Genomic DNA, 10,020 nt, shown 5'->3' with positions numbered 1-10,020 from the left:
TTTTCGTGTTTAGATCGTCGAGCTTAAGGAAAAAGACTCCGCCCCGTGCGAAGTCGACTGCGCCTTTTACATGGCTGTCGTCAAACAGTCGAGCATCGAGGACAACCCTGACGACGACACGATTGAGACCGAAATCCCGAAGGTGTACCTCAAAGTGCAGACCCTCATCGAGTTCGACACGTTCGTGGCGACTCACGGGCCTTTCACTCCTATCGATAGCACGTCGGACCCGGAGCACACCGACTCGGGTTCCCTCAAGCGCAAGGGCGGGGTTAGACCGGAGCATCCGGCTCGCCGGGCCAAACAGCCCGCCTACTTCATAGCCGAGCTGGCGCACGTGGTGGCCATGTGCGACGAGCGGCTGCCGTACGTCGGGTTAGCCAACGAGCTGACGAAGCGCGCCATTTTCCACCAGGGGTTGCAGGTGGAGGCCAACGCTACTGGGTTGGTGCTACGATTGGTGCAGCTGCCCCCGCCTACCGCCGAGGTGGGGGTAGGCGGGGCGTGGCACGCCCTCTTGAAGAGGCTGCTCTCGGTGTCGATCCGAGTGCTCAGCAAAGGCGTGATGAAGAGCTGGATGACGGAGTTCGTGTTTTATGCGACGCCGCTGGCCAGTACGCACCCGAAGGAGCAAGGTGGGTAAGGAATTAATAGTACCATTGTTTAAGTATATTATAGTTGGACAACCTAATACAAATTTTACTTCGCCTAAATAGTGAGCTTTAGGACAAGGAATCCAGGGGGCGTGGGACAAATTTTTCGTCAACGCGCATTTTCACTACAGTGAGCCAACGTATTAGGTTTATTTTACTCTAAATCAGATGGCGCCATCAAACATTAGCAAATGCAAACACCCTTCACTCTGCTCTTATACGAGGAGTTATCCACAAATCCATAATTAACATTGTTCCGTAAACAGTAATGTGTAGAGAGCGGAAAATATGCAGCAAAATTTTGGGAAATATGATCATATGATATGCATCAAATTTATGCAAATATGCAGTAACTTTCCTAATATATGCAGAGATATGCAGTTGCATATGCTCCAAAAATAAAAAAAAAACCGTAATAACCGAATTAAATTTATTTACAAATTACAAAAACAGGTTTCCCGAGCATACATTTTATTACAAAAAATACATAAATCACATTGTAAAGTGTTTAATTAATTCTCACTAACACATAAATCACATTTTTAAAGATAATATTGTTATAGTAAAAAATAAATATAATAAAAACAGAACAAATTGAAAAATAGTGGTAATTACTATTTTGGTAACAGTTTATTTTTAAATATTTTTCGAAATATTCTAACAAAAAGTTTTTCCGGTGATTCTAAAATATGCTTTTGTAAGTAGAAAAAGTGCGTACTACGTCCACTGATGTATAAAAATCCTTACCGGTTTAGAGCAGGCGCGACAAAACAGAGTTCCTTCTTGAAGAATAAGTTCAAGAAAAGCTTTAATCCATAAATTAATTAGAGTTATCGTCGACATATTGAGACACTGTCAATGCAAACTCACGATGAAAAATAATAGGGTAACGTTCCTTCGATCACCATAAAACATACCATTAATACGCTTAAGTAACGAACAAAAATATTGGGAATCAACGATATTTCCAAAAGTAATTAAAGCCCGAATTTACGTGGAAGAATGGCTTAACACCCGGTGGTTTCTCCAAACTACCATAAAACCCAAACCTTTACTAGTTATTTGAAGCTCAGGACAAAATTTGAAATATGATTCATAAAATTTCGTTTTTCTAGATAAATGCCAATAGAATGACAATTTTTTTTTCAAATTAGCACAAAAATTGATAAAAATGCAAAATATGCACCCGTTACGTGAAATATGCAGCAGAAGGCAAATATATGCAAATATGCAATTTTTTTATAGCTGTATTCATTTTTAATTAGCATGATTCGTTCACATATTAAATATCAAGACTTATATGCAAAAAATAACGGATATGCAAATTTCATAAAATCCGCTCTCTAGTAATGTGTATAAACATATATGTACAAAATATGAAAATATACTTGACATAAAAAATATGAAGCAACGCGTTGTAACGTGATACGAAAGAATTGAATTTAAATGAATTTGACGCCTATTTTTATTTGACTATATCTGAAGACTGACAGAAACTTTCCAAGGGTTTTTAAACTGGTATAATTGTTTAGTTTTACAAGATTAAAGTAAAACAAGATTTTAAGTAAAATTTAGATTCGTGGTGTTACAAAAATATTAACACAAAATGAAAATATATGTTCAAAGTAAATAACAGAATGACATAAACTTTCGGCGTTAACATTACAAATAATTACAAGAGAGAAAAAAACGCATAAAGAACTTAAGAGGCATGTTTGTAATATCGAGTTGTTAAAGGCTGCTTTGAAGACTGTTTGTTTCTATGAAAAACAATTGCTGTTATCGGACATTTTGGTAGATTTTGTTCCAAAAATACGAGATAACTAATTGTTTCTTGAACTAGTTTCCGTAACTTCTAAAATTTAAAAAGGATACGCCGTTCTGCTGTAATAAAATCTAGAATAAGGTCAAAATCACACTAATATTACATCTGATTTTGTTAACCACATGAATATAATTTACATTAAAATAAGTTACAGACATTGTTTGAAATGTTTATTATAGTTCGAAAACAAGATAAAATAAATAAATAAATAAATAAAAAAATGTGCAGTTTATAGACTTCAGAATTTTAGTATATAAAAATAATCATGTTTGAAGCTTTATTTTGTCTGTTCCATTTTATTGGGTGTATTGGGCCCCTCTCGGGATATAACACCGACATCAGTGCACCGACCCAACGTTCTTCAACCGATGGGATGATTTATTACTTCCGTTATGCTGGCCCTACACAGAGCGATTTGGTTTTCGGATTTTCGGCTAGATCTGCACAGTTAACTCTTTGCGCACTGCACACTGACATAGAGTATTTTGTTCACGGGAGCATCAAAAATATTACGCCGAAAGCACTTCTTCAAGTGTTATTTTTTTTAAGATGTCATATTTGTCAGCGTTTCCAAAATTTTCTTCTTTGCACAGGTCAACTAATTTTTCGTAAACCGCATTTTAAAATTTTTGTTATTGTATTTTTTACTTTTTAATTTTCTAAGGCATGAAAAAATCCCATATAGGATTTCTATGAATTTATTAACGAAATCAACTGATAACTTGCGCGCCATTTTGTGTTAATTAATACCAATAGTGATTATGATAATTTTATAATTATCATTTTAATGAAATTGTGCGAACGACAGCAAACAATTTAAAATTACCGCTAGTCAAGCACCTGAAAATCCATCTCTCCCAAATATGTCTTTCTTGGCACGATTTGTAATCCGAAGTCTCCCTCCACATGCAATTTTTCGTCTACAGACCAAAGCACACTCAGGCCAATATCGGCTTTAAGCGATTTATCTATAAACCGATATTCGTTAGAGTTGATCTGATACACATCCACTACGAAGAACTAACCCATTTCGACCATTGGACTTTACAACGAATAAGTGAACAAAGTTCTTGAACATCTTAACGATTTAATACATAATGTTCCCGAATGACAAAATTTACATTTCAAATTGTACTATCAAATTACACTCTCCAAAATTTCTTACGAACAATGAAATGACGCAATCTCCAAATTTTACAATAGTAAAATTGTAGTTTCGCCCCGTTTACGGTTTATGCAGCCGTGTCGAGTTTTCACCTTAGACGTCAAGATTTTTGGAAAAAAAAATCAACATTTTCCAATTTATATTGTTATTTAAATTTTAAAAAGTAGAATAGTCCTGATCTTGTGGTTTATACCTAATTACGCTATTGGGATTGTTCGGCTTGTCGATTTCTCGATTTTTCAACTTTATGTGTCTCAATTTTTCAATATTTCAATTTTGGGCTTTTTCGATTCCTCCATTCTTTAAATTTTCTATTTCTCGATTTTTTTATTTTTCGATTTCTCAATCCTTCGATGTTTCAATGATACGATTTTTCAATTTTTGTCCTCTTCAAATTTACGGTTTTTAAATATTTCGATTTTTCAATTTTTCAAATTTTCACGTTTCTAAATTTTCAGTTTGCCGATTTCTAAAGTATTTTTTTTATTTGTCCATTTCTGGATTTCCTAAAGTTTCGATTTTTCACATCTTCAATTCTTCAATTTTTCGATTTTTTAAGATTACGATTTTTCAATTTTGCTTTTTTAGATTTTCAATTTCTCAATTTTCCAAATTTTTAATTTCTCAATTTTTTGAATATTTCTTCCAGTTATGAGATTTTTCAATATTTCAATTTTTCGACTTTACGATTTTTGAATTGATGGATTTTTTTTGATTTTTCGCTTTTTTCCTTTTTCGATTTTCAATTTATTGTAAACTTTAGATTTTTCAATTCTGCGACTGTTTAATGCTTCGATTTCTCAATTTTTAAACTTTTCGATGTTTTAATATTTAATTTTTTAAAATTCTAGGTTTTTCGATATCTCGAGTTTTCAGTTCTTCTATATTTCAATTTCTCAATTTATCGAATTCAGATGTTTCGTTGTTTTGATTGTTCAGTTTCTCAATTTTTCAATTTTTAACTTTCCTTTTCGGCTTCCGACTCCTCAATTTCTCGATCCTCCGATTTTTCGATTTCTCGAAGTCTCAGTTTTTGAATTTTTCGATGTTTCGATTTTTGGATTTCTCGGTTTTTCGATTTTTTTCTTTTGAGCTTTTCAATTTCTGGATTTTCCAATTTTTCAATCCCCGATTTTTGAATTTTTCAATTTTTCAAATTGAATTGGATTTCTCGATTCTTCAATTTTGCGATATTTTAATTATTCATTGTTTTAAATTTTAGTTTTTTCGATTTCTCGATTTTTTGACTTTTCAGTTCTTCAGTATTTAAATTTTTCAATTTTTCAGATTTTTACGTTAAATTTTCAGTTTTCTGATTTCTCAATTAATCTATTTTTGATTTTCCCACTTCTCAAAGTTCCGATTTTTCAGTTCTTCAATTCTTCGATTTTTCGACTTCGCTTTATTGGTTTGTCGATTTCTCAATTTTTGGATATTTCTTTCAGTTTTGATATTTTTCAATACTTCGATTCTTTCATTTTTCGACTTCTAGATTTTTCAATTTTTTATTTTTGGATTTTCGGTTTTTTGTTTTTTATTTCAATTTCTCAATTTTTCAACTTTTCCATATTTTAATTTTTAAATTTCTAGATTTTTCGGTTTCTCGAGTTTCCAGTTCTATACTTTAATTTTTTAAATTTCCAAATTTTTAAATTCTTTGAGATCTCAATTTATTGAGATTCGGATGTTTCGATGTTTTGATTATTCAATCTCTCGCTTTATCAATTTTTCCATATTAAGTTGTCGATTTTTCGATTTTGGCCTATTTCGGTTTCTCAATTTTTTGGATTTTCGACTTCTCGATTTTTCGACTCCTCGATTTTTTTGTCTTTTGATTTTTCGATTTCTCGATGTCTCAATTTTTGAATTTTACAATGTTTCGATTTTTCGATTTGTTGGTTTTTCGATTTTTTGCTTTTCGGTTTCTCGATTTTTCGATGTTTCGATTTTTGATTTATCCGATTTTTCAATTGTCCAATTTTTTAAATTCTCGACTTCTCGATTCGTCGATTTTTCAGTTTTTCGATTATTAAATTTTAGATTTTTTTTTATTTTTTGATGTTTGGATTTCTCCATTTTTCAGTTTTAGGATATTTTAACTTTTCAATGTTTAAAATTTTACATTTTTCGATTTTTCTGCTCTTCAATATTTTTTTATTTTTCAAATTTTGACGTTTCTGAATTTTTAGTTTTCGGATTTTTCAATTAATCTATTTTTTTATATTCCCATTTCTCCACTTCCTAAAGTTTCGATTTTTCAGTTCTTCAATTTTTCGATTATTCAGGTTTTTGATTTTTCAATTTTTCGATTTTTTAAGTTTGCGATTTTTAGACTCTTCTTTTTTGATTTTTCTGTTTCTCAATTTTTTAATTTCCTAATTTTTTGATATTTCGTTCAATTTTGTGATTTTTCAGTTTTTCGATTTCTCAATTTTAACTTTTCAATTTTTGAAATTATTAATTTTTTTCGATTTTTTGAGTTTTCAGTTCTCTATATTTCAATTTTTCAATTTTCGGAATTTTTAAATTTTCGATTGTCCAATGTTTTTTTATTTTTCGATTTTACAATTTATCCATGTTTCGATTTTTGAATTAACCGATTGTTCAATTTCTCGATTTTTAAATTTTAGATTTTCCAATTTTAATTTTTTTGATTTTTTTATGTTTCGATTTCTCGATTTTACAATTTTCCCATATTTGAATTTTTCAGTGTTTTAAATTTTCGATTTCGAGGATTTACTGTGTTACAGTAGTCATCAGTCATTACTCATCAAGAACGATTAAGGCTGTTTTAGTATAATTTTTGCAATTTTAAATTTATTTCTTGATGTCTAAATCGTATATATTTAAATGGTGATGAATATTTTGTGATACAATCTTAGGATAAAATGCATTTTAGTTTCAAAAATAATATGTATTTAATGATTTGACTACTGTTAATAAAAAAAATACGTAAGAAGATGTTCATATTGAATTAATTTGGTGTTCATAGTTTGATGATAATCCATAGTTATTCTGTAGGCAAATTAGATGACTTGTTACTTATTAATTAAAGTAGTGGTCGTTTAATTTCGTATACTTTTAAAGTGGACGAAGGGACGCATATTTGTTAGCCATGCAGTTCATGGATAATAGGTATGCCGCGATAATATTAAATTTTTGTTACCTTAACCTTGAAACAGGTATGCACTACATATACATATATTACATATATGTAAAGTCTTCAACACGTACCTACGTTTGCTTATTTTGTGACTGCTCCCCGTACAACGTACTGATTAATACGTCCGTTTACTACCTTACCGACATCACGTGCTTACGGACTATTTTTACCCCCTTTCGTAAGGTACCGCCACTTCATAGTGAAGCGAGTGAGATGTAAAATATATATTCATTCTTTTCTACATGGGAAAGTGATTGTCCGTATAGGTTGTCCAACTATAATATACTTAAACAATGATAGTACGGTGGGGATTGATGATGGGTTTGTGTAGGGTCACGGCGACCGGTGTACTTCCAGTACGATATGGCAACGGTGGACGCTACGTCGAGGACGGTGGACGCGCTATTGAGTGACTGGGGGCAAATCGTACATTTATACACTCTAGTGCACGACCTGAGCGAGTACTTAAAAATCGGTACTTCGTAGTAACGAATAATCAACACTCACTATATTTTTTTTTTTTTTTTAAGATAAGTACAACCTGTCGAATATGTTCAGTATTAAGTCGTACAACTATAGCAAGCTGGTACTTTGTTATGGTCCCGATAAGGGCGCCATGGTCTCTATTAACTGGAACAGCACGGAGAAGGCTTTCAAGTTGGCCTTCGGTGCCGCTAATAGCACCCTCAACGCCCATTCCTTGATCAAAGAACAGCTCGAGAGCCACCTGAACGAACACCGAAACCTGGCACAAATCATACAATTGTTGTACGAAACGTATGAACCTCTCATCTCCATAAGTAAGCTCCCGACGCTCCCCCAGCTGGGTATCCAGAATACGGTAAGTCCGACCTTTTGGACCTCGTCGTCGTTATTTAGCGGTTGTAGCGCCCTCAGGTCCCGGTCCAGACGTTCACGATAATGGCGCAGTCGTGCACTCTCATCCGGTTAGCGTACCAGGGAATGTACTGTCTCGAGTTACGTATAAGAGGTGCAGGGTTGGTCTCTTTGAGGGACGGCGCCTACAGCAGGTTCGACCGTAGCAACGTCGTCGACGTCTTCACCCCCACGCAAGGACTAAAAGCCTTTTTGTCTAAATACGTAGACGAAACTGCGGTATTCCGGCGAAGATCGCAGTCCGAAGACGACAATCCGCCGTCTCCGGTGTCCGTGGAAGTCGAAGGAGGCGGATTTTTAGGTCATCACCGCGGTCCCCAATCCCCGGCCGGGACTCGCGAGCCGGGGTTGCGTTTCCACCCCCCGCTCACCCCTCCGTCTGGTTCCAACCCCCACACCCCCGCCAGTCCCCACACCTCGAGCATGAACCAACCCAACACCCATACTAGTTTTGGTTCGAGTCCTGCCACGTCTTTCAATTTGTCGTCGCCGACGTCCCTTCCCACGAATATCAACCCGAGTCCTATGCCCCATCCCAGTCCTGGTGGCTTGGTGGCTAATTCTCCCTTGAACCCGCAACTACCGAGTCCCGGGGGATTGTTGTCTAATTCGTCGCCGGGACCGGTGTCCACGAGCTTGCCGGGGCACTCTCCGGTTAGTAGTTTTATGGCGACGGGACACACCGACGGCAGCCCGTTTCCGTCGTCGCAAGGGCTGGCGTCGCCAGCCGCCTCCAACTGGCCAGGCTCCCCGAGTATGCCGCGCCCGTCGCCCGCCAGACCAGGACAGTCGCCTGGGGGTCACCCCATCATGCACAGTCCGCAGTCGGATTTGAAAACCGGAGGACACTTATCGAGGGTCTTGCCACAGAGGTCATGGGCAGGCGCGGTACCGACGTTGTTGACCCACGAAGCGTTGGAGACGCTTTGTTGTGCCTCCATGCACCCGCAGGGTCTTCCCGGGCCGGAATTAGCCCCACTGGAGCGCTTCCTGGGCTGCGTCTACATGCGGCGACAACTCCAGAGGTTCATACACAACGAAAGCTACGTGAGTTTGTACCACGTTTTTGAGAAACGTGCATGACTGTGTTTTGCAGTTGACGGCCATCCCGAACACCGAACCCGGGGTTATCCATTTTAAAGTGGCCGAGGTGCTTCAATGTCGCATCGGGTTGAACCCCCAACACTTACAAAGTCTCCACCTCAAGATTACCCCCCTGTCTGACAATAAGGACGTTTGGACTTCCGAGGAGCTCCAAGTTTTGGAGAAGTTCTTCGACACTCGGACGGCCACTCCACCGTACAAACCCACCTCCATGTTCACGTTTTGCACCATGTTGAACGTTCCATGCAACGTGTTGAAGGATTTCATTCAAATAATGAAGTTAGAGTTGATGCCGGGGTTAGTCCAACAACAGGGGATGAAGTGGTCGGTGCAGTGGATGCTTCGAATACCACCCTCCGCGCAACCTATCGTCCCCACAGGAATGTCAGGCGTCTTGGTTTATCGAACCAAAATTCTCTTTTTCGTAAGTAGATTGCATTGATTGAATACATATAGATAGACCCATGCTATTGTTTGGAGCGAACAAGAGATGGCGCACCAACAGTCGGCCGTCAAACGCCGGCGAAAAGCTTGGACACCAATCACGCGCATAGGTAACACAAATCACACCAACAATACATTTAATAAATCTACCACTCGATAGAGGGCGACGAAAAAAATGTGTAAAAATCTCATAGTCAGCATTTAGATAATTTACAACGTTGCCAGATGAGCCTAACACAAGTTTGCCGTTATTTCTAGCCAAGTAGGTTTTATTTCGTTTAAAAGTTTCTGATAAAGAAATGGGATTATTATAATGAATACAAATAAATAAAACAAACAAATTATTACTTGTTATTTTAAATACTTGTTAGTGCTAACTTTATTATAAATACTCAAACTTTACAGTACGAGTGAGATTTTTCAGGACGAGGCGACCGTAGGGAGCCGAGTTTTTAATTTCGAAACGAATACTGCGAAAAGAGTTATCGGAGGTATGTCGTTATGGATTTTATTTCATACTGTCAACATATTTTTTTTATTCGATAAAATAATTACTGTTTTGGAAAAAGTTCAAATCGAGTCACTTTTTCTGACATCGTTAGCAACCGCTGTTTGGCTAATGTTTTAATTTGTTTATTCGTGCAAATCAGCATCAAATGTTTAAACACATAGTAATACTTTACAAGACTTGTCCTTTTTGGCTGAATTTTACCGGACTTGGAATTTTTTTTTACGCTTTCGCGAGCTCGCTTTTGTTACTAATAATATG

General features: G+C 36.4%; 1 protein-coding gene across 1 annotated transcript in view; it reads left to right on the top strand.

Moving 5' to 3' along the window:
* The window catches only part of LOC135125344 (mediator of RNA polymerase II transcription subunit 14), a 30,966-nt gene that overhangs the window by 16,597 nt on the left and 4,349 nt on the right, over positions 1 to 10,020 (top strand). The window contains exons 8-12 of the mRNA XM_064050845.1: positions 14 to 635; positions 7,138 to 7,281; positions 7,337 to 7,647; positions 7,695 to 8,750; positions 8,800 to 9,231. Coding sequence (XP_063906915.1) covers positions 14 to 635; positions 7,138 to 7,281; positions 7,337 to 7,647; positions 7,695 to 8,750; positions 8,800 to 9,231 — 2,565 coding nt within the window. The remainder of the gene's footprint in view (positions 1 to 13; positions 636 to 7,137; positions 7,282 to 7,336; positions 7,648 to 7,694; positions 8,751 to 8,799; positions 9,232 to 10,020) is intronic.

This window comes from Zophobas morio, unplaced genomic scaffold (genome assembly GCF_036711695.1).
Source record: "Zophobas morio isolate AGI-343-1 ecotype UQ-CSIRO unplaced genomic scaffold, CSIRO_AGI_Zmor_V1 ptg000008l, whole genome shotgun sequence".
NCBI classification, from domain to species: domain Eukaryota; kingdom Metazoa; phylum Arthropoda; class Insecta; order Coleoptera; family Tenebrionidae; genus Zophobas; species Zophobas morio.
The sequence above is the reverse complement of the archived record's forward strand: the minus strand, read 5'-3'. Positions and strand labels throughout refer to the sequence as shown.